At 43.8% G+C, this 23,697-nt stretch overlaps 3 protein-coding genes across 10 annotated transcripts; 1 reads left to right on the plus strand and 2 right to left on the minus strand.

Annotated features, from left to right (window-relative positions):
* Nucleotides 1–1,771: 1,771 nt before the first annotated feature.
* On the minus strand, nucleotides 1,772–17,162 carry Nocte (no circadian temperature entrainment). 8 transcript variants are annotated; one of them, XR_013083138.1, is made up of 20 exons: nucleotides 16,710–17,158; nucleotides 15,531–15,678; nucleotides 15,189–15,443; nucleotides 14,932–15,088; nucleotides 14,744–14,842; nucleotides 14,337–14,632; nucleotides 13,459–13,999; nucleotides 11,615–12,439; nucleotides 11,050–11,504; nucleotides 8,821–10,770; nucleotides 6,572–8,671; nucleotides 5,333–5,527; nucleotides 4,897–5,205; nucleotides 4,585–4,770; nucleotides 4,368–4,503; nucleotides 3,881–4,231; nucleotides 3,631–3,776; nucleotides 3,135–3,417; nucleotides 2,752–3,001; nucleotides 1,772–2,672 (listed from the first exon to the last, which is right to left on the minus strand). XR_013083138.1 is itself a non-coding variant. In XM_076797682.1 (19 exons), the coding sequence occupies exons 2-19, from the start codon at nucleotides 15,621–15,623 to the stop codon at nucleotides 2,850–2,852; spliced, it is 8,526 nt and encodes a 2,841-aa protein (XP_076653797.1). In that variant the 5' UTR covers nucleotides 15,624–15,678; nucleotides 16,710–17,158; the 3' UTR covers nucleotides 1,772–2,849. The 8 variants fall into 8 exon arrangements, 7 of the variants coding, with proteins under 7 accessions (XP_076653797.1, XP_076653799.1, XP_076653801.1 ...); XM_076797682.1 differs by having other exon boundaries at nucleotides 1,772–3,001; nucleotides 11,050–11,501; XM_076797684.1 differs by having other exon boundaries at nucleotides 1,772–3,001; nucleotides 5,333–5,512.
* Nucleotides 17,163–17,385: 223 nt separating this feature from the next.
* On the plus strand, nucleotides 17,386–18,307 carry LOC143359633 (peptidyl-prolyl cis-trans isomerase-like 3). Its single transcript, XM_076797704.1, has 4 exons — nucleotides 17,386–17,546; nucleotides 17,612–17,686; nucleotides 17,764–18,044; nucleotides 18,123–18,307. Exons 1-4 carry the CDS (start codon nucleotides 17,544–17,546, stop codon nucleotides 18,247–18,249), a joined length of 486 nt encoding a protein of 161 aa, XP_076653819.1. The 5' UTR covers nucleotides 17,386–17,543; the 3' UTR covers nucleotides 18,250–18,307.
* LOC143359626 (sarcosine dehydrogenase, mitochondrial-like) lies at nucleotides 18,237–23,669 on the minus strand. The gene is made up of 15 exons (XM_076797689.1): nucleotides 22,378–23,669; nucleotides 22,186–22,291; nucleotides 21,819–22,075; nucleotides 21,305–21,517; nucleotides 20,897–21,229; nucleotides 20,649–20,811; nucleotides 20,434–20,581; nucleotides 20,241–20,379; nucleotides 19,969–20,166; nucleotides 19,637–19,904; nucleotides 19,411–19,540; nucleotides 19,021–19,277; nucleotides 18,771–18,933; nucleotides 18,566–18,673; nucleotides 18,237–18,474 (listed from the first exon to the last, which is right to left on the minus strand). Exons 1-15 carry the CDS (start codon nucleotides 22,411–22,413, stop codon nucleotides 18,303–18,305), a joined length of 2,691 nt encoding a protein of 896 aa, XP_076653804.1. The 5' UTR covers nucleotides 22,414–23,669; the 3' UTR covers nucleotides 18,237–18,302.
* Nucleotides 23,670–23,697: the final 28 nt, after the last annotated feature.

The following is a 23,697-nucleotide window of genomic DNA, read 5'->3' on the forward strand; positions in this document are numbered from 1 at the left end:
ATATTACTGTGAGCAATACTAATCGGTAAAGAAATATATAGATGATAATATAAATAATTGTGAAGTAACTGTGTGTAATAACGCCTAATCCCTACAGGTCAGTAATGGTAATTGCAGTAGCAATAACGGTAGCACTGCTAATTCATTTATTAATGTTACTATTTCTAATAAAATAACTATATCGTTTCTGCCACATCTACTGGTACTGCTGCTAGAACTAGTACTATTATTGCTGCTATTGCAATTTCTTATGTCACTACTATTACTACTATTAGAAATACTGCTGTGGGAGACAAAGAAACTTATGAATAGTAAAATATAGTCCTATTCTTCTTCTTATTATCAATGTCGTTACTTTTCCTCAGAATATTATACTTTTAAAATTATTTGAAGCTAGAATGCATAGTTTTGCGGCAGTATTTCAAAGGCACAAAGTCTTATTTTCTTGTACAATGAATTCACGTGGCATCGTCTCCGTCTCGATACAGCCGAGTTTTAAGAAAATTTTTTGTGAGTTACGCAGTTTAAAAACTGAATGGTGAAATAAATCGTTTTCGAACGGTAACACTTAAAAATGGCTAATAGTATTATTGCCTCGTGTAGTTTTCACCATATATCACTTGCAAAATGCGCATTCATATTTGTATTTAAAGTCGAGGATAGTAAACGACCACATATAATTGGCAGTATAGTAAAATTTTTGATTCCTCATACTTTGGTAACATGTACTCATGTCTACAAAGTTGTAAATGAATGTACCCTTCGTCTATTAAACCTAATAAATACTATGCATTTTTACAAATACTACTGTCTACTTTCATTCGGTTCTTGATCATAATAGTGGCAATAGCAATAACAATATTGACACCGAAGACGACGACAACAACTGCAGCTGCAACTGTGATTGTAGCAACAATGACGATGGCGACAATTGTAATGCTAACTGTAGGAACGACAGCAGCAGCAGCTGCAGTAGTTGTGGTAATTGTAATAATAGTAGTTGTAGTAGCAGTAGTATTAGTAGCAGTAGTAAGTAATATAACGGCAGCAATAGTAGTAGTAGTAGTAGTAGTAGTAGTAGTAGTAATAGTAGTAGTAGTACTAGTAGTAGTAGTAGTAGTAGTAGTAGTAGTAGTAGTAGTAGTAGTAGTAGTAGTAGTAGTAGTAGGAGTAGCAGTAGTAGTAGTAGTAGTAGTAGTAGTAGTAGTAGCAGTAGTAGTAGTAGCAGCAGCAATAGCGTTAGCAGCAGTAGCAGTAGTAGTAGTGATTATGAATTAATGACCGCGATTACCGTAACGAATAGTAATTTTAGCACCGATGATAGTAATGACAATATCATATTGTATACCGAAGTATAGTAGTATGATAGAAACAATAATAATGGTGATGATGATGACGATGATGGTGGTGGTAAGAATAACATTCAAAATGAAGTATAATGACAATAATAATAATAATAATAATAATAATAATAGTAGAGGTGATGATGATATAAATGAAGCGGATGATGACGTGATGATGATGGTATCATGCACATGGCTTACGGCGACGGCGCAATCATATTTGATTCGCAATTAAAATAGGAAATCTACAGTCAATTTTTGATGCGTTGTAGAATGTACAATGAGACATTGTCGCTATTTAATGGAATATTACGCACGGAGAATCGAATGCGCTTCACATATTTTCAAACGATATGATATATTATTATATTTTGAATTATTGATAATCTTTCCGTGAGTGTCTAGGTCATGATAATATATTCAGTAACTATAAACAATTGTTGCACTATTTATTTTTCACAAGCTTCGTCATGACCGCACATTATATTAATAAACGATTAATGTACACGAACTTTTTACTTGTCACACTGTATTAGGGACAACGTCATGCAGATCTATACGACCATCGCATAGGTAATTTGAAATTTCGATATACATAAAACAGTCTTCTTTACCGACGTTTGTTGTTCTTTTCCCCCATTTGAATGGTGCTCTAGAAAATGTATTTGTAGCAACGGTCGTGCTATATCTTTGTCGAACTACGTTCCCGGATAATTGGCTTTTACATTATCGTATACCACAGACCGCCGTCGTGTCCATATACAGAAATACGAGTCTTGTGCACATTTATAATCTTCATATTCAATGCAATTAATTGGTAGGGTGGTTGATTAACACCAAGAAGTGATACGTTGTGCGTACCAGTCCAACTGTGATGCATCTCTAACTTCCATTTTTTTTTCCATTGAATCGAGCAACGCGCGTTACAGAGTTCCTTTCTTTCGTAGAGTAAATCCGTAGAAAGTTTTCATTTTCATTTTCGTTTGGACAAGCACGGCTTGTCGATTTATGTATCGATTGGATTTTTGTTTCCTTGAACTAGTTTTCGTTTTTTCCCCTCATACTTCTAACGTTCATTGCAGCGTTGTGTACTTAGTACGCACTATTATTTTCTCGAACAAAAGGGAATGTTCGATAACGTGATTTGTTCGTAGAATTTATGAAACGCAACTTCGTTATAATTAGTTCGGAGAAGCGTTGAGACGTGTACAATGACGATATCACCTATTTTTCTTTTCTTCAATGCGCCAAGGTTAAGTAATTCTAACTAGATACATATACCAGTATAGCCAAGTGTATCGAATACGTCTCCCGAGAGCTCACGAGCTTCTTTAAAATGGCAAATACAATGTCATTTGGAGCAAGAGTCTTTTCCATGTACAAAAACAACTTAATCGTTATAATTTACCTTTCGAACCGACGTAATGTGGTTATGTGATCGTAAACAGTATATTTCTTTTTTTTTTGTCAAGCGATAGAATGAACGATACGGTTTTTCTTTCACATTCACTCATTTTGTTGGTTCACTTCTTCTTTATTGTCATTGTCCTGTTGATTGACGTTTGCCTTGGTGCTTCCTTGTTGCGTACCGGTGCCATTGTCATTGATCTTATCATTGTGAGAATCCGTTTTCTCGGTTGTATCCATTTTCACGTTTCCTACAAAGCACAATCAAACGACAAACGTGAATGAATGAATGAATGAACGAACGAACAAACAAACAAACGATACTATTTCATGAATTACATATACGATTGAATTACGTATACGGAGAATCTTGAGAGAACAAACCTTGAGTAGAGTAATATTGTTGTTGCATTTTCATGTTACGTTGTTGCTGTTGTTGCTGTTGATGCATATTCGGTCTGTGACGATTGATTTGTGTTTGCGGCTGTTGTTGCTGTTGTTGCTGCGACGGCATGCAGTTCGGTTGTTGTTGAGCAGGATTGTTTGGATTCGGGCCCGGTGTGAATGGAACAACCGGTCTCTGAATCGGTGGCGGATATCGTTGTTGCGACGGTTGAATACCGGGACGCGGTGGCATTCCCATGCCGCGTACATTTTGCTGCAAAACCTGCAATTTAGTTGACGCTGATCTCGTGACAGGATGAACCTTCTTTTTCATTTCTGTCGATAAATGTCAATGTCGAACGATCGAATCGAATTGAATTCTCTTATCTAATCTTATATCTTTCTATTATTTCATTATCTAGATTTCTATTATTCTTTTAATCGAATGTGTTTATGTGATTTATGGTAATTGAGTAAGCGTAAGAGCGATACATACGTAGTTACTGTAACTGCTTACCAAAGCAGATTGACTAACGCCTTGATACTGTTGATACTTGTGATGCTGTGTGGGACTTGGTTGGGGCTGTTGTGACGAAGATTGTTGTTTACAGTTTCTCGATTTCGGAGATGGTATTTGTGGTGCTGCGATAAATATTCAACACAATCAAATCGTGAATAAAATGTTCGTGACGATAGAAACCGATAGAAACACACGACAAGAGATAGAGTAAGGGTGAGAGACTCACTGGAACTGAAAACCGATGCAAGAACATCTTGTTGATTTCCCGACGGGCTCTTCAATTGTCTAGGTTGCTCCTGCGGCTGATGTTTGCTGAGAAACGTGGGACCAGCGTTCGCTGGTCCTGGAAGTCCACCGGTAGGATTACGAAACTGCTGAGCCGCCGCGGCCGCGGCAATCTGTAAACCGGAACTAGATAAAAAGCCAGAGCTGAAATTTTGTAATCCAACGGGTGTGGCGCTACCGGTTGCCAAATTCTGGCTGTGCTGACCGAATCCTTGCATTCCGTAATGAGTGCCGGTTTGTTGGGTGGCGCCACCGGGTTGATAAAAACCAGTTTGCGAGCCGGTGAACACATCTGCAAAACAATAGTTTTCCTGACTATCCTGACGAAATTACATAAAATTCCATAAAATCGCGGACATCGCGTATGATATATATCATATGGCATTTCGTACAAGTTTGTTGCAGCAACGAACTGTTGAAATATTTACCAGCCGAAGTGGCGCTGTAGTAACTATTGGCTGAAGCTTGCACGTTCGGACCGGGTCTTTGTACCAATTGGGAATTGCCCATGTAACTGCCGCTCACCCCAAGTACTTGGTTTGGATCGTAGGGTATGTACGTCAACTGGAAGAAAAGAACGGATTATAGTTTCCGACAGTTTCAGCCGGTTTTCGTTGAACGAAGAAATGAATATGGAATCAGTACTGGATTCGGTTGCGGAGCAGACGGTGCTTGGAAATGCGGCGCCTTCGTTCCAATAGCGCCGATTGGTTGCGAGGACGGCTTCACGCTCGCCGACATCAGAGAATTCGAGGAGGAACTGATGAGAACTGTGTTCGGATTGTTGCTGAGCTGTTGGTTTTGTCCAAACGGTGGAGCAGCAGCTGCGGTCTGTGAAAATTGCGTGGTCGTCATTTCTAGACAGCGATAACGTTTCTCTCTCGAAACCTTCCAGAAAATCGTTTTCGACCTTCCAGAAGATCGTATCGCGAGCTTATCATTCGATGTTTTACTTACAAGGCGATACTGAGAGAGATTGCTCTGATACATCTCCGGGGTAGGCGCGTTTGGCGCGTGCGGAGGCGGTGGCGGAGGTTGTTGCAAATAGAGGTTCTGCTGGCTAAACGAATTTTGCAGGGACGGCGCGTACGGCGGGTATTGAGTAAAAGGAGATCGGCTTTGATCTAATTGAAACGTTCCGTAAAGACCTCCCGCTTGAGCCGGAAGCTGGCCGGAACCTGTGTTGAACAACACGGCTGGCGGGGAGGGTATCGCAGACATGCTGCCATACTGCGCGGCTTGAGAGGCCGGGTATTGAGGAAATTCCTAAAATGATAAGAAAAATAATTTAAAAAAAAAGAGAAGGCGATGATTAATTGTATTGTAATACGATTGTGTCAGGCAAGGTGTAACGCAAGGCACAGAGAATAGTTTGTTTTCAGTGGAACTGCACCTGATAGTTGATGTGAGACGGTTGTCCCGTGGAATTGAACGGAGGCGGGCTCAAAGGTCCTTGAAGACTGACCGGAGGATGACCGATTGGACTCTGACCCGCTCCGATGGGGCTTGGTCCGGGAACAGTTGAACCCGACTGACCACCGCTGCTTCCCGAAGACTGTTGCTGCGGCTTCACCTGCGGGGGAACCAGCTGCGCATCAGGCAAAGAGTCAGCATCTTCCCACAGGGGACATGGTATTTCGTTATTTAATTTTTCTATTTACATCACTATCAACTGCCGTTCTAATTGATGCTGACCGAATCACGCGTATTTCGGGGAACAATATTTTCTTCCTTTCTTTAATCTGCTTTCGAACTGTGGTGAAAATAGTTAGGTTCATCGCTAACCGTGTTTGAACTGGATGAAGGGAGCGTCACTCGATAGAGAGTACAGGAGAACTGTAATTAATACTAGGGAGCGGAGGATGGAAAAGACTATAATAATAATAATAACCATAATAATAATAATAATAATCGTAATAACCATAATAATAATACCATAATAGTAATAATAATAATAATAAAATGATAATAATAATGATAGTATTGCCGGTATCGGCGCGCAGTCATATAATCGGTAGACTCGCATAATCGAGTGATCGGGTAGCAAAGAAACGACACCTTTCTGGACTGAGTCTTGCCGAACGACAAGTTTTGGACATCCGGATATATGAAAAGCAACTGTAGAAAGCAAGGTATTAATGGTGACGATGAGGTATCTGAATCAAAACGGATGATCGGTGATGATCGTGACCTCGGCGACGTTAGGGATTATTCGGAGATAAGCGGTAAGTAGGTAACTAATGTTAAAAACTCGATTCGAAATGGTTGCAGAAGCGAACATGGTAGAGATCGATATGGAGCGGTTGGTTGCTGTTCTAAATGGTTTGCCGAGAAGATCGTCGGTGTTGCAAGGGTTGAAATAGAAACTGATCGAACGATACGCGTTAGCCACTTACCTTTCTGATTTTCACCATGGTAACTACTCAAGGGAAACTCTTTGAGATACGGGCGAAAGGTAACTTTGAATATGTCGACGAATGTGAGAAACAAGAATGGAGAAACAAGAGAGAACAATACATATATTAATTCTTGAATTTTCTGTCGGACTATCGAGTCAATTTCTAGTGATGTAATAGCTTTGATACGCATGCATGATACTATGAGAATAAATGTGCGCGAAATGATTTCTCACCTTGCACACGTTCGTGGAAGTGGTTATTTCACTTTTCATGTTATTTTGATTGTACTGTTGGTGCGGACTGTAGCTATCGTCGACGTCCGCACTTTCGAACGCCTGAGGAAACGTGTTTGCGCTACTGACTACGTTTCCGTCCTCGTGCTCGACCACCGTTGGCATCGGCGGCGCGTTTTCCCAAACTTTCTTCACCGATGCGATCTTTAAGTTGAGCTCGGCGGTGGAGGGCGAGATGGTGCTCTGGCCGGTGGCCATGTGCATGGATCGCGCCATTCCCAGGCTCTTGTTCTTGTCCTCCGTTAACTGCGAGAGGTCCGAATCAAACGTGAAGTCCAACTTCATGTCGGCGTTGTCCTCGTTTTTGTTGAAGGACAACGGCATCTGAATCGGCTCCTGATTCTTGTCTTTCATCAGATCGTTCGGTTTATTCGAGAATGCAACCGGAAGGCTCTGTTGCTGTTGCTGTTGTTGTTGTTGCGGCATTCCGGAGGGTCCACCGCTGCTGCCACCGCCCTCCTCGTCCAAATCCGCGCGTTTCTCGACGCGTTGCTGTTGTTGTTGATTCTTCATGTGACTCGGAAACTTGGTCTTGACAGCGAGATCGGAAGGAGCAGTCTTGGTAGTCTTCGAGTAATTCGTGTTCTCGAAGATCAATGTCTGCACCGGTGGCGAAGAAACGTCGGGTACAGAATTTTTTTCCGAGTGTTGTTCCTTCAAAGTCTTGCCACCACTGCCAGCTCCTCCGGCATTTCCGCTTCCGCTGCCACCGCTGCCAGCTCCGGCACCGCAGCTGCCGGGTTTCTCACCGTTCGGCGAGTTTCGTTGGCTACTGTTGCCAGAATTCGTTTGCTCGTTGACCTCGTGCCCGTGCCCGTGTACGTGACTGTGACCATGACCGTGACCGTGGCCGTGACCGTGACCGTGATCGTTTTGTGACGACATGCCGGCCATCAATGGAAGATCGCCGGAAACAGCGGACGGCGAAGTCGAACGTAGCTGACTGGTGAATGGTTTGTCCCAAGCGTTGACGGAGGGTGGCGGCGCAGGTCCGCCCGACGATGAATCCTTGCCGCTGTACGCGTTACTCGAGTTGCTCGGTTTACTCGGATCGTTCGGCTCCGACGTGCACATTTGCTGCTGTTGCTGCTTCGCCAATTGTTGCTTCTGGAATCTGGGGGCGAGCTTCAGTCCTCGCCTTCTGTCGTGCTGCTTTTGCAGCATGCTCGCTGGTTGTGGAATGGTTTGACTCAACAGAGACGGTACATTCTGCACCTGTTGCAACGACGAAGCGGTTTGCGAACCACCTCCGTTCGCCTTCGACTTGGAACGATCGCGCTCTCTGTCCTTCTCTTTCTCGCGTTTCAGCGGTTTCGTCTCCTCCTTCTGTCCGTGTCTGGACTCTTTGACATTCTTCTTGGAACGAACCTCCTGGAAACCGTCGGAATCGACGGACTTTTTCTCCGTTAAGCTTGACCCATCCTCGGCGCAGTTGCTCGGCTCCATCTCGTAGTCGAGCGTCATCTTTTTCTCTTTAATCTGAGACTTCTTGTTCATGTCGTTCAGAGCTTGGTTCACTAAGTTCGGATCGCTCAGCTTGATCTCGTCTACGCGGTTCACCGTCGCGTCCTTGGCGCTCGATTTGCTCAAAATCGTCGCGTTACCGCCGCCGGAAGTCTGACTTCTCGATCTGCCGTTCTGAACTTGCGTGGACTGCATCAGCGGCGGAATACCGCTGGCATGATTCTTCTGATTGGCGAAACCCAAATTCTGTAGGTTTCGTTTTTCCGCGCCGGGCGCGCGGGACGTTGAATTGGAAGACTTTGCAGGTTTTTCACGCTGTTCCCGCTGATTGCCGCCCGGCGGCTGCTCGTTTCTACGAGAGTGTCCCACGTTCGATCCTACGACGTTCTGACTACCGCCAGAATTTGTACGTGTACCGAACTGTTTACGGCTGTTCCGCACATCTTTGTGCTCCTCCACATGCTCCTCGCTGTTCTCCGATGTCGATTCCCAGTCTTCGTTTCCAATGTCCGACGAGTTTTGCTTCGACACGTTGCTGCTGCTGCCACGATATCGCGACTCCCGGTTATCTCTACCCTGCAACCAACATTAACGTTAACGATAAATAGATGGTACGATCGTACTTATTATAGAGTTGTGCGCTAGCAAACGAACGACCCGCGAGATTAACACGAAGAAACACGTTTCAATTTGAATGAAAGAATTCATGCTGATCGGTTACTTACCCTTCTGCTGGCACTGCGAGTTCTTTTCGAACGTGATGGTTCTTCTTTGCGACCGTGTACCTTCTGCGGAACGGCATTGTTGCTCGAGTGATTGATGTCCTGTTTGCTGCAGGGTTGTTGCGCCTGTTGGTGCTGCTGCTGAGGTTGCTGTATCGGAGACTTGGCACGTTTCCCGGTGATCCCAGCTGTGAGCGCTTGTTGCTTCGCGATGATTTTGTCGTCGGTAGACTCTAGTTGCAAGCCGGCGAGGCCCGTCGGTTCTTTCTCGGATAATGGTGTCGACAAGGCTGGATTCTGACGCAGCGAACTCGACGACTCTTGCCGTTCTTGCCGCTTCTCGTCGCCGGTTCGTTCGCAAGAAAAAGGGCTCTTGCTAGAGGGCGGTCCGTAACCTTCCATGCGATTCCCGGTCCTGGTAGCGCTTCGCATTCGCCCACCGCCTCGACCGAGACGAGATGGTTCCCCAGATGGAGCGAATCCCTCGTGATTCGATTTACCTTCGTACGCTCGTTTCTCGCTTCGCTGCGACTGTGACGACTGCGGTTGAGGCTGAGGCTGAGGTTGAGGTTGAGACTGCGGTTGAGTTTGAGCTTGAGCTTGAGCTTGAGACTGGGACTGCAACTGTGGTTGCGGCTGAGAGTAATCGGCTCGCTTCTCCTCTCGACTCGACACTTCTCGATTCCGCTCCTCCTTTTCCGCTTTTTGATTAGGCTTTGGTGATCTTGCAGACTTCTTCTCCTCTTTGCCCGACTCAGTCGAGCAGGATATCTCGTCGCCGCTGTTTTCGGAATCGGTGTGTCCGTAGGAGCCACTTCTGGCTGAAGCTGGCCTGCCAGTGGTTCTGTGCACGCCTCTTCGTCCTCTCGACTCCGAGCTTCGCCAACCACCACCTCTGGTATACGACGTGCCATAACTGCCGGCCCATTGTCGACCTCCACGGGGGTCACGGGCCCTCGAATTCGATCCGCCGCTGCTCGTTCTATTCCGAATACTCTTTTCTCGCTTCTCTTCCTTCGCTTGCTGATCCGCCATCGTGTCCTCGTTCAATAATACACCTTCTCCTCTTTTCTCCAAGCTCAACTTCTCCATATTCTGCTTGAGTTCGTCGGTCTCCTTATCGTTCTTGATGCTTTCCAAGCTTTTCTCCTCTTCCTTCTCGAACGTCGGAGAAACAGCATCTGCCCATGCCTTTGGAGAATTGTCGCCCCTCTCGACCGTTCGATTGCTGTCGCTTATTCTTTCTAATTTCCAGCTCCAAACGTCCGCCTCCTTCTTCGCCTCGATGGCCGATTCTTTAGCCGTGTCCTTTTTATCGTGCTCGGAACTCGCTCGTTTCAATTGAGTTAAATTACGTTTCTCGCCTTTCAGTTCGTCCGCCTCGATTCTCTCTTTGGTTACCGGCCCGAGGGGTTGTCTTCTATCTCGTTCTCTCTCTCGGGTGTCCTCGTGCATGTAGGAGTCGCGCTTGTTCTCCTCGTAATCGGCAACCTCGTTAGCCCAGGAACCGCAGTCGCGCAATTTGTGAGAATCGTCTTCGCGCAAAGACGTCTTCGATTCTCTGGATGTGCGGCTGTCGCGAGAATCCGGTCTCTGCGGCCGCTCGTTCCGCTCGACACGGTCGTCCCGTTGCGTGTCGCGACGATTGTCGATCGATCTGTCTTGCATTATACGTTCCTCCCGCCATTCGACGCTCTCCGATCTTTCTCTTTGATCGCGATCTCGTTCCCCCCTGTCACGATCACGATCACGTTCACGGTCTCGTTCACGGTCGCGTTCACGATCGCGTTCACGATCACGGTCACGATCACGATCGCGATCGCGATCACGATCTCGGTCACGATCGCGTTCGAGTTCACGCTCGCGTTCACGTTCACGAACGCGTTCACGGTCCCGGTCCCGGTCACGATCACGTTCACGGTCACGATCCCGATCACGCTCCTCGAAAGAATCCTGTTGGCATTGACAAAAAATTAAAATTAAAATTGTATACACACATGCGGAATAATCTAGTTGTAAGATCTCTTTCTCTCTCTCTCTCTCGCGGTAGTAATTTAAGTTAGGGTAAGGTAGGTTAAGTTTATGATTAAGTTAAGTCAAGACCGGAAGGTGTATTCGTATTGTAACCCCGAGGGGAATCAATAAATGATATATAACTGTATACACACAAGAACAAACGCATCGATATGGAAGATATGGAATTGCAATCAACTAATCGGCAACAGATAATACCTTTAAGTAATTGTCGTAATCCTTTTTCAGCTTGGTATCTCGATCGCGAGTTTCCCTGATGTCTCTGGTCGCGCGGCTATCGCGAGCATCACGATTCTCTCGGTTCTCTCGGACGTCTCTCACCTCCAGGTTGTCCTTTGAATCGCGATCTTTGTTATCGTCGTAGTATCTTTCGCGTTCCCAGGAGTCGCGAGAATGTCTGTCCTCGTAATCGTGATCTCTGTAATTGCGGGTGTATTCGTCGCTGTAGCCGCCGCCGCCGCCGCCGCCGCTTGGTTTTCGGGCATCGTAAGGCCGATGCGAGGAATGACGATACCGATCCTCCCGGAGGAAAGAACCGCGGTAATCTCGGGACGGAGGTCGCTCGTCCTCCATCGAAACCGAGATGTCAGGATCAGTTCTGCTTCGGCGTTGGGGCGGTACCGTGCCGTGGGACTGCTTCAAGCTGTTATCTACTGAGACGAATTCGATTGAAATGTTAGGAATATTAATCGGTCGACTCAAACACTATTGTATATCAATATTGAGAACGCAGTGTACGAAACACCACTCTTTGAACACTTACTTAAAGAACTGTGACTGTGAAGCCATCTGCTGGACTCGTATTGCCCGGAGAACGAAACAGTCTGGACAGACGATCTCTCGGTACTCGGTGAAATTCGATTGAACCCAGCATTGCTTCTCTCCGCTTGTTGCTTTTGAAATCGTGGTGGTAAGTTGCATTGAAAGGAACGGGAGAACGACGGCATATGTTCGCGATCTCTCGTGTCTCTCTGATCGCGATCACGGTCACGATCGCGATCGCGGTCACGATCGCGGTCACGATCACGATCACGGTCACGATCGCGGTCGCGATCACGGTCCCGATCCCGTTCGCGTTCACGTTCCCGTTCGCGTTCACGTTCGCGTTCACGTTCACGTTCGCGGTCTCTTTCCCGTTCACTGCGCGCACCGCCGTCCTGTTGCCTCATGAAACTTTGCCGATCGACTTGTCGGAAATCGGACATCAGCTGGTCTCGCGAATCTCTGTTATACTTTGGAGCATCCCTGTTCTCGCGAGATTCGCGGGCCAATGGCTTATCGTCTCCGCCTTTCCCTTCGGAAGATCCAGCGCAAGACCGTTCCCGATCTCTGTTCTCCCTTTCGCGTTCCCATTCTGGTACCGGGATCGGAACCGGTGGGACACTTATCAAACTCTTCGGTTCGATCGACTGTTTCTCCTTCAATTTTTGCTCGACGTCTTGCTGTTTCTTGGCCGCGGCTTGTCTACTCGATTCTTCGTACAATTTCTCCGCTTCCTCTTTGCGTTGCTGAGCACGCTCAGCGACCGACGCCACCTCGACTCGCACTACTCGTCGTTTCTCGTTCCAACCTTCGTCATCTTCTACGCCTGTTCACAGTGGAACACATTTAGAAATTAAAAACCATATACATCTCTATATATAATACATCACTCAATAAGTCCCCGGTCTGACACATATATGGCAACATTGTTGACAGACCCACGTGATTTCCGGGTAGTACTAACCTTCAAACAGTACGTGTCAAAATTTCATGGCATTCTGACCGTTAGTTTAGAGGTTACAGTCGTTTCAGTGACCCCAGTTTTGTAATTTTCAAGACAGAAAGGAATTTCGTGTGTTGATTAAACACTGTTTTTTGATGGGGAAAAATACTGTTGGAGCCAAACAGTGGCTTGATAAGCATTATGGGGACTCTGCACCAGGGAAATCAACTATTATTGACTGGTATGCTGAATTTAAACGCGGTCGTACAAGCACCGATGATGCAGAACGCTCTGGTCGCCCAAAATCGGCAGTTGTTCCGGAAAACATAAAAAATGTCCACAAAATAGTTTCGAAAGACCGTAAAATGAAGTTGCATGAGAGAGCTGACACCTTGAAGATATCAGAAGGTAGTGTATTTACAATTTTACATGAAAATTTGGGCATGCGCAAGTTGCTTTCGAAGTGGGTGCCGCGTTTGCTCTCACTGGACCAGAAACAACACCGCGTCGACGATTCAGAGCGCTGTTTGGAGCTGTTCAAGCGAAATAAAAAGGATTTCTTCTTGCCCCCCTTTCTGGCCCCCAGCGACTACTGGCTTTTTGCAGACATGAAAAAGATGCTCCAGGGAAAGAAACTTGGTTCAAATGAAGAAGTGATTGCCGAAACTGAGGCTTATTTTGAGAGCAAAGACATATCGTTTTACATAAAGGGCATCGAAAAGTTAAAGGAGCGTTGGAATGAATGTATCACTCTTGAAGGAGAGTATTTTGATGAATAAAGTGGAATTTCTAAAAAAAATTTGTTTTTCTTAGTTAGACCGGTGACTTATTGAGTGATGTGTTAGCTTTAAGATCGAACAAGATACTGAACGCTACTTTCAACGAAAAACGAATGTTCTCACCTCTCAAAGAGTGTGCCAAATGTAATTGTGATTGATTGCTGTTGTAACTACCGGACCCATTGGACCCACGATAGTCACGCGGCAAAGAACTATGAGTCCATGAACGATGGACTGGTTGATCTCGGGATTCCTTTGACTCACGATTATCGTGAATATCACGGTTATCTCGAGGTTTATTATCTCTGTCTTCCGCTGAAGTCTCTTCAGTTTTCTCCTCCGTATTATCCTTTTTCTCATCTTTCTTCATTGGTTCGGAATCGGTTTCGTCATCGCTAAAAGTAAGTTTTTTGTTATAATCGATGTCGTCTTGTTCTGCCCAACCAGCATCACGGGAAATATCGTCCATGCGGGTAAGATCTTCCTCTTTGATAATTGGTCGCGTAACAATCTCTTCCTCGGCTACACGTTCGCGTTCTTGTTGGCGCTGAGGTGGGGCGGGAAAACGTTCCGCGGGGTAATTAAATCGTGGTCTGGGTCCACTGGGGCCGGTATTCGTTGGGAACTGTGATGGAAATCCTCCAGGAAAGTTTCCCCGATACATCTGTAAAAATTTTGTTTCAGGTAATAGTTTGATCAAGGTATAGAATTTCTATTATTAGACCGTTCGAACGATCGAAACAGTAGAACGTTTCTAACTTAACAGCGAATTTTATGAATTTATGACAAGCATGAGTAAGTGTAATTTAAAACAGTAAAAACATTAGAAAAAATTAGAAATACTGTTATATTATTTTCAACCTATTAAACATATTAAGAAAGAAAATAACTGTTTATTTTACTCCAATTTGTTGCAATGCAGGTAAAAAATTTTTATTTTGCATAGAAGATCCGCTGTCTAGTTATAACAAAAGAAAATAAAAAGAAATGGCTAAACTTACAAACGGAGGAATAAATCCTCTGTAGTGATGTATATTTGGACCAATTTGATGAGCGGCAGCGTTTAGAGCGCTCTGACTGTTCGAAGCATTATGAGGGCCTCCCTGGGCCATGGCCATGTTGGGAGATTGGACCAAGTTCTGTCGTCCGCCAGACACGTCGACATGTCCTCCTCCAGTTCCAGCTGTATTCAAAGGGGGGCCCTGGACCCCCGAAGTGGTCCCAGTGCCGGGACCAGCGGTTCCCAACCCTGCACCACTGGCCGTACGACTTCCACCTTGTATCCAACTTCCTTCCGCTAGCAAATAAATATACATCTTGTTAATATCGAATAACGCATATCGTTCTTTTTACTAGACATGATGTTACAACTCCGGTATCACATTGTACTTAAAAACTTGACGCTTACTTTGTGGGCGTAAACTTGGACCTGGTCCGTATTGAGCACTTAATTCCCGATTTGTCGACTGCTGTTGCTGAATATGTTGCTGTCCTGCCGATGCACCGCCTAACCATTGCACCGCGAATAAAAAACTGCCGTGAGGAAATGTGCAAAACGAACCGAATAAAATTTAAGCAAAATTGTCATTTTTATACCATCTCCTGATCTGCTCATTATTGCGCTCCATGAGGATTTGATGTTCGCGTCTGAACTGTACGAAGACTGAGAAATGCTTTGTTGTCCTGGCAGTAGAGGATGCAGCGATGATGTTGCAGTAGTCCCCGCTACACATTGTGCCGGTGAAGAATTTGACTAGTAAGAACGAAAACAATCGTTTCAGTATCCAGATTTTTTAAATCTCTAGTAATTAGACGTATAGCTATTTCCAAACGAATCGTTTTTAAACACTAACAGCGGTTGTATCCGGTGAAGTTGTAGTTGTGGTGGTTGTAATAGTAGTGGTTGTTGTTGTTGTATCTTTGGTAGTAGCCCAACCACTCCCTCCGCTTGGTACGAGACTCACAGCTGGATCGCTACTACTATGTTCGCTTTTCAAACTGGGCAGATTGGCAGGAGGTCGCCGTGCCGAAGGCACCTTTCCAAGACTTTGCATTCCATGTTTGCGTGGTAATGTATTCTTTTGCTGCTGTTGCTCCAAAGATTCGCCCTGTATTCACAGTATTACGTAAATTTCATTTTCTTCGAATCTCTTGCGATGGTAATAAATGCCTGTAGAATTCTCTGGCTAACTTACTCTACACTCTCTGTATAAACTATTGATGTCTAATGATTGGAACTTGGATTTTCCTTTCTCCCCCTTCGACGCAAGCCCTGACAGAGTAGACATGCTGTCTGCAGGCAACCATTTAGTACTAATCAGACCCAAAGAACGAACCTTTTATCTGAAATCATGACATAGACATTTTCTACTTTTTAAATATTCTTTTTCTGGTTATGAAATATTTGAACCTTGCTTGATACGCGTATAAATAAATAAATAAATAATTACACAAATAAAGAGGAATAGAAATATTCGAACAAAGAACTAATCGAAATTTCTCCTGATATTTAAATGGATTACTAGAGAATTGTTAGGAAACAAAAACTATAAGGCGCATAATAATTATATAAAAATTAACAACATATTCTATGCGTGAACACGCGCGCGTAAACACATACGCGACACAAAAGCCTACGACGCGACACAACTTAAATGCGCAAAATATATGAAAACGCAATGAGCATTGGTGTAACTCCTGGAAAAAAATGAGAGATTAACAAATAACGCTGGCAATTATGCGACCGAGAGTAACGCATTGACTAACTAGACAACGAAAAGATTGACAAGAACGTTCAATGCGGAAAGCGAGCGAGAACGAGAGGGGGGATTGATAGAGACAGAGACGGAGACAGGCAGACAGACAGACGGTAGACAGAGGGGAGGGAGAGAGAGAGAGAGAGAGAGAGAGAGAGAGAGAGAGAGAGAGAGAGAGAGAAGCTGACAGGAGAGAGTCGGATAGTTTTGTTATGTAGAAAAAAGGAAGAAAAGATGAAAAAGAAGGAGAAAAGCGGAGAAAAAGCAATTAAAAGGCTGTACGATCGAGAAAATATCGGGGAAAATATGCGAAAGAAAGATGCTGGTTGAGAAGGTGTACAGGCAGAATGTAACGTTCCGACCCAACCCCTCGATCGCGATGTCAAAGTCACGAAAATTCAAAACAAAAAGATTCGTGACGCAACGGTCACGTACACGGTTAACGATAAACGATTAAAGGGTTCCGATAGTTTCGATACGAGATAGTTACACGGTAACCATACGAAACGAGAAGTAGCACTCGAGGTTGACGCTTACCAGGACCAAGTCGTATAGCAAGGTTTCCACGTAGAAAAAAAGATTCGGACGGGGAAGCGAACGAAGGAAATAAGAACTTACCTTGGTCCGTCCAAATGGGTATCTAATTCACAAAAGGGTTAATTCCCAGTTAAACTAATTAATATCCGGATCGCCACGGATTACAACTGTTACAAGTGTACCGCGCCTGTGAGACACAGATACTTCTTTTCCACAATTCGTCCAAGATGGCGAATGCGCGACTTTCGGCTCTTCTTCCGCGATCAATACAATTACGTCATACGACCAGAGAGCCGTTTGCACAGACGCGCCACTCGTCCGGATTTTCTTGTCACTGCGTTGCGATGCTTTTCACCAACAATTCTTTTCCCTTCTCGATTCGAAAAATAAAATGAAATTCTCGATTCGAACGACGATAGACACGCTTTTTACGCGTTAAATCTACACCACGGTATTCAATATCTTTTTTTTACCTAACCGTTACTTATGACGAGAAACAAGCGGAACATTCAACAGAAATAAGTGGCGCTGCTCCTACGATGCCTGGCCGCTTCGAACCAAAGTCAAATTCATTACAAATTTATGGGAATTATTCCGTCAGCTATATTCCACGCTTCTTTTTTCGCTCTCAAATGCCCCAATTTTCTCGTAAATAAGCGTTTCTTAATTTTCTAACTTGTCCACGACCATTTAACAAGAATATATACAAGAAATGCATGAAATTTCTTTAAAAATAACTGCATACATTTGATTTCGTTGGTACTCGTATAAAATTCAAAATGGCCGCCTGTACGTGTGTACATTCGGTTTTTTTATCGGTTCTGCGTAGATGGTATGTCATGGAAAATGGGAAATGCAGGTAATAATAGATAATGCTTTTTCAATTTGAAGAAATTGACCAAAATCGGTTGAAAAATGGTACGTAAATAAATACCATCGTGTTCGTTGTAATTGGCGCATTTCATACATAATTTCATTTTCAGAGCGTAACTCTACACACGGACGTCGGTGACATAAAGATAGAGTTGTTTTGCGAGCTGTGCCCAAAAACGAGCGAAGTAATTGTTTCTGTAATACCAGTTAACTTAACGGGCGCATGCTCTATCAACCTCGACTGAAACTTTTTGTTTTGTAGAATTTTCTTGCTTTGTGCGCCAGCGATTACTATAACAATTGTTTATTTCATCGCAATATAAAAGGATTTATCGTGCAAACTGGGGATCCCACGCAAACCGGTAAGGGTGGAACTTCGATATGGAATCGTAAATTCGAGGACGAGTTCAAGGAAGAACTAAAACACAATGCCAGAGGTCTTGTTTCTATGGCGAATAACGGTCCGAATACGAATGGCAGTCAATTTTTCATTTCTTATGGACCGCAACCGCATTTAGACTTAAAGTATACATTGTTCGGAAAGTAAATATTTTTGTTATATAGTTTACATCAGTATATACAATAACTACGATCCAGATATAATGATTTTCTTATTTTTAGGGTAATAGACGGAATGGAAACGTTAGAGCAATTGGAAAAGCTACCCGTGAACCCAAAGAATTACAAACCCCTTACAGAAACCCGAATAACCAGCGTCACTATACATGCTAATCCTTTGGCATGCTAGCTGTACACTTTAATTGTAAAAGTACAAACAAAGACTGTATAAACGTGTTACAATCACGGACATAATACGTTTTCATAAATTCCTCTTATCCTTTTGTTGCGAGGGTCGAATGGACTTCTTAGGTAAACATCAGCTTTGCATCGTTTTCCCATTACTTCAATCTCATAGTTACCATTTTTCAGAAACTCTTCCGAGATATTCTCTCCGTTCGGATGTTTAATATATCTGTACAAAAAGGATAAAAGATTAGTAAGTTTGAAGTCATTATGTTCGATAAAAGACAATAATAATATTTGATCGGTTGTATCTTTATTACCCGCGTCCAATAGTGCTTTTACAGCTGTATCCTCGTTCTGCTCTTCGTAGATAGCCAACGAGGACATCGTTTCTGTAAATAGGTTCCAAACCCCACAATGGGATGCAGCTGTTGCAACAAAAAATAAGACCATTGTATGTATCGTATCTATCATATGCAATACCATCGAACGTGTTTCATCGGTGTTCCGTTGTGATAAACGCACCTGTCCACATGAAAGTGCAGCAGTCTCCTTTTGATTCCATTTTGTCGCAACAGATCGACTGATGATTTTCCTTGATAGCAACCGTGATCGCGACAAACGAATCCTAATCCAGCTTCAACGGGATTATCGTCCGATCGAATATCTGAGCCCCAAAGATGATATCCTGTGGAATACATGTAAGAAAAATTTTCGTTGCACATTCAACCTGGTCACTGTGCTGTCTCCGCTGTTAGATTTTTCTATTACGTACCTTTTTCGCAACTGAGACTGTACAGTGCTCTGAATCCAGCGAGTTTCATGTTATATTTTTTTCTGTACTCCATTAAGGACATATAAATCGACTGGCACGACGACCTGGGTATATGTATTTCGAAACCGAGTTCGCCAACAAAGCTGATTCTGATTAAGCGTGCCAGATGATTTCCAATTTTGCATAGTCTGGTGGTCGAGAAGCCGAACGATTCGTCCGAAATTTCCTCTTCTATCAACGATTCCACGATGCTGCGGCTAAAATCGCACACAATGCAATCTAACTAAGCGAAAACTAAGTCGAAAATATAAAATTAAATCTTTCTGTACAGAATCATTCCGTTTGTGGTTCTATCACGAATATTAGGACATTCTGTGTAGTTTACGATACCTGTTAGGACCTTGGATAGACAGGATACCAATTTGTTCGGTAACATCGTGCAAAGATGTTTCGAAACCTTCCTCCTCTATGACTTTGTTCATGTGAGCCCAGGTGTGATACGCCGCCGCTCCGCTCGAGACTAATATTCAAAATAATCGAACGCGAAGAAAATCATGAAAAGCCGGAAACACGAGTCAGAGTCGACGGTAAATTTATGGGACAGAACAACACTTACCGACGTAGAATGCTATGTCTTTGAATATTGGATCCACAATTCCACTTGAACCGGGTTCCATGATTGTAACCGTGCAGTCCATTTCTACTCCTCCAGCCTTGTTCAGCATGCAAGTGTAAATTGTTTTATTCGTTTCACAACGCGTGTTTGCCGTGAACAAGTAATCGGCCGCTTTCCGTGCTTCTGGACCGCAAAGATAAAATTTTCCAAGGTAGGACATGTCGAATAAAGCGGCATCGTTTCGACAGGCAAGAGCCTCGTTTCGAATCTAGCGGAAACACACATTTTGCTAATATTTGTCGACGCAACCGTCATCGAATAATTTGACTTACCACATCGTCGAACGACGAAAACTCGAAACTATATTCTTTTTCTAATATCTCACGATATTCGTCTGTCTCGGTTCCCGACGTTTCAGATGGTTTTTCATAGTTGTACGGTATGATCTGAACTTTTTTGTTCGGATAAAACCATCCGGGTCGTTCCCAGCCTTGACGTTCTTCCATAATGGCACCCTCTTCGACGAGCAGCTGCAGCAAACGAATCATTTCTATAGACAACTCTGGCAAAGATTGAAATCAAACGTTAGAAATTAAGCGTTTACATCGTGAAAAGGATCCGTTTTGAGATTTCTACCGCTCAGTGGTTGGTCGTGTGGAAATACGATGTTATAATTTCTCGCATAGGCTTCGTAAGATCTTTCGGTCATCCAAGTCAAATTGTTTCGCTGCTCTGGGATAAATCTACAAAACGACAAAGTGTTACACTGTGACACAGTCGATTGGGACAAGTATTACCTTCTGATATCATAATCGAACATGTAATAATCTGGCCGACCATTAATTATCCATCGTGAAATCTGTTCGCCACATCCACCTCCCCACATCATGCCAGCACTATTGTAACCGCATGAATAAAACAGTCCACTGCACCGTGGATCCTCACCTTTCAAACGTAATACACGAACAGGTTCGATTAGAAATAACTAGACAATTTAATCTTCGATTTTTACCCATAAGCGGCTTATGATCGGGCGTGAAGCTTTCCGGACCGCACACGGTTGTTCTGATCCCGGTCGTGGAAAATTTCGGCATCAGTCGAGTCGTGGCGTCCATGTGTACATTGAAAACATCCCAATCCAGCTCGTACAGACTGAACGAGAAGTTGTCGGGTGGCTTTTGTACATAATAGAGATCATAATAGAAATTGCGATAATGCGAAAGATGCTGGCAGATTCGAACAGAGTTGACGAGAACTTACGGATCCTATTAGGATAGGATTTGATTCGTAGCCGCCTAATGCGATCGAGTTTCCTTGAATTCGAAAGTACATACTGTAATCGGAGTCCCGAACGTTTGGAAGTCGCTGTTCCACCTCCGCCATCGGCTCGGTGACAACATACGCGTGTTTAAACGGTACCAGTGGAATGTCCACGTTCAACGAGTTCGCAACGTTCTTCGACCAAATCCCGGCAGCGTTTAAAACAACGTCACTCTTCAGAATCCCGTAGGGCGTCTCGACACCGCAAACCTTTTTCTTATTCGGACCGATGTCGTCCGTTAATATCTTCGTCACTGGACAATCTTCGATCACCTGTGAATCACCCAGAACAGAGTAAGAGCCAACAGAAAAATGTCATCACCGAAAAACCGGAGCACCATTTTTTACCTGACAACCGTTGGTCCTCGCCGATTTTGTCAAAGCGTTTATCAACATGCTTGGATCGACGACACCGTCTGTCGGAGAATAGACAGCTGCCCGGAACGATTTCTCGTCGAGCAGAGGGAACAAGTCTTTCGCCTCTTTAGGCGAGATTATACGCGCTCCAAGATCGAGCACTTTCGATCCACTGACCAGTCTTTTGCATTCTTCCAGTCTTTCCTAGAACGTCGACTGTAGAAAATATTGTCCGTAATTGTGCACGGCAGACTAGAGTTCAGAACAGGATTTCAACGCGCGAATAACTTGTTCGATAATAGTTCAATTTGTTCGTCGTAGACTTGGACGATTCGTTGTTAGATTGTGGATCTCTATGGAGATTTGTTATGCTATGCACTTGAGTTATTGTCTCGGTTATGCTATGCACTTGAGAAGGAACGAATTGAATGATTAGAAAAAGTTGTTTCCAATCCTACTCCGAGTCCACCTTGTACAGTAATTTTGTACGTTCTCGAATATTTACGACAGTGTGAACGATGAGGAGTCCACCGTTGTTGATCCAACCTGGATCGATACCAGTCTCATCCTCCAAAGACTTCAGCACTCGTTTGGTAGCGTTGAGCAGTTGCATCTCGACGTCGTACGGTCCACGTATACCCCATACGAGGCCCGCAGTATGCCATGTGGTTCCAGATATTAATTTCGATTTATCCAATAGAACAGCTTTGATTCCCGATTTTCCCAAGTGATACAACGCGTTGCAACCGGCGCTTCCACCACCTGCAAATAAATTTCGTTCAATATCATCATTCAAATGTTACACAGTTTAAACAGATCAATAGATTTGCAACGATTCGAAACGATGAAAATTTTTGGTTTAGTTGATTTACCGATTATTACAACATCCGCGCGGTCCGGCAGTTGTACCGATGAAGTCTGGCTCCTTCGTGGCGTTGTCGCTACCGATCTCGCAGAGCCGATACATCTCGCGTTCACCTGAAAATCATTCGCTGAAAACTTTACAATTTTTTGTTTCGAAAAGAAATCAAAAAAGAACGAAGCACGCGCTTTCATACAAATACCTTGGTCTTTATTAGCCGGAACATAGTGTGGAACATATACTTTCACCGTAGAATGTAACACGCGTGTATCACAGCTCTGCGGCGGTTGATCACTGATACATAGCTTCTTTGGCGGACACTATCGTTCCGACAACTTTGTTTTTTTTCAATTCGTTCATTATCGAAACTACGATTGTAATGTTTTCGTTCGCACCGATACCATTATTCGAGGAATACGGAAAGTATAATGTTTCTCGGCGAGTTGTTTTCCACGCGCAATCTTGCAGACGTTGCAAAAATATTCTATTCGCGAAATCTTTATTTTCAATTAATAATCGTTACGCGTGAAATCACGATGCGCGTCGAACGATAACATTGACTCGTCGGCGGTGTTGCGTAAATTAAAGTACATTCATTGTGAAAAATGAAAAGCGACTCGCATCAACAATTCGTTATCGAAAAGACCATGTTGTTGCTCGTTTAAAAGTTTTTATTATCATCTGTAAACTAAAGCATTGGTTGTTGTATCTTGTCATTGAAAGCACACTTTGCATTAGAGTATATTTACTTATTTATACTTGACACGGTACAGTATTGCATACGCGCTCGCGTTCTCTCCCTCTCTCTCTCTCTCTCTTTCGCTCGTTCTATCTCTCATATGCATGCACGCACACCCATAATTATATATGTACAATACTTGGGTTTTTGTTTTATCGAAGATCAGCTAGACAATAAATTAATAGCGATAGCATAGTTGCACATTGATCAAATATAAAAATGTGTCGGTACCAAGAATTTCGGGTTAGCTTCGACGCTTTGAATGATCGTTAAAGTTTAATCGAGTCGAGAACCAAAAGGAGATATCGTACATTTGCTGAATAAAATCCGAAGTTTCGAAGAAAAAAAAAAAAAAAAAAAAAGAACGGTACACAACGCAACAAAGTATTTACCTAGGACGGACGTTGGAAATCATTCGTTTCGAATATAACTCGAATCGGCGTTTGTTGCTGATCGTAACTGGTACTATATATCGTTAACAAAAATCTAACGATCTACGAGTTAGAACGATCGTGCACAGTTTAAACGGTTCGTTGCAACCGAGTCGATCAACTAGAACTAGGCGGAACGGGAAGAAAAGAAAGAAAGACGGAGAAAGGGCAGGTAAGTGATCCTTTTTCTTCGGTACGAACGAATTGCAACGCGATCAACGGAAATATCGTGCTCACGAACAATACCGATGCGGTTGCGTTCCGCTGAACGATCACCGATCGTGGATTTACGTGGTATGGTAACGCGTGTCCCTTTTCTCACGTCTCACGACGATATCGGCGGATCCGTATC

The sequence above is a fragment of the Halictus rubicundus genome, chromosome 12, assembly GCF_050948215.1.
Source record: "Halictus rubicundus isolate RS-2024b chromosome 12, iyHalRubi1_principal, whole genome shotgun sequence".
Lineage (NCBI taxonomy): Eukaryota > Metazoa > Arthropoda > Insecta > Hymenoptera > Halictidae > Halictus > Halictus rubicundus.

What these genes read in the sequence shown, in the direction of transcription:
- Nocte (XM_076797681.1), bottom strand. Translation starts at nt 15,623, where the DNA reads ATGTCTACTCTGTCAGGGCTTGCGTCGAAGGGGGAGAAAGGAAAATCC. An exon ending in TCCAAGTTTACGCCCACAAA is followed by an intron (nt 14,633 to 14,743) that starts GTAAGCGTCAAG and finishes TTTATTTGCTAG; the next exon opens with CGGAAGGAAGTTGGATACAA. An exon ending in ACAATATTACTCTACTCAAG is followed by an intron (nt 3,002 to 3,134) that starts GTTTGTTCTCTC and finishes TGTGCTTTGTAG; the next exon opens with GAAACGTGAAAATGGATACA.
- LOC143359626 (XM_076797689.1), bottom strand. Translation starts at nt 22,413, where the DNA reads ATGTTCCACACTATGTTCCGGCTAATAAAGACCAAG. An exon ending in CGATCATAAGCCGCTTATGG is followed by an intron (nt 20,582 to 20,648) that starts GTAAAAATCGAA and finishes TACGTTTGAAAG; the next exon opens with GTGAGGATCCACGGTGCAGT. An exon ending in TTCGATTATGATATCAGAAG is followed by an intron (nt 20,380 to 20,433) that starts GTAATACTTGTC and finishes GTCGTTTTGTAG; the next exon opens with ATTTATCCCAGAGCAGCGAA.
- LOC143359633 (XM_076797704.1), top strand. An exon ending in TGTGCCCAAAAACGAGCGAA is followed by an intron (nt 17,687 to 17,763) that starts GTAATTGTTTCT and finishes TTTGTTTTGTAG; the next exon opens with AATTTTCTTGCTTTGTGCGC. An exon ending in AAGTATACATTGTTCGGAAA is followed by an intron (nt 18,045 to 18,122) that starts GTAAATATTTTT and finishes TCTTATTTTTAG; the next exon opens with GGTAATAGACGGAATGGAAA.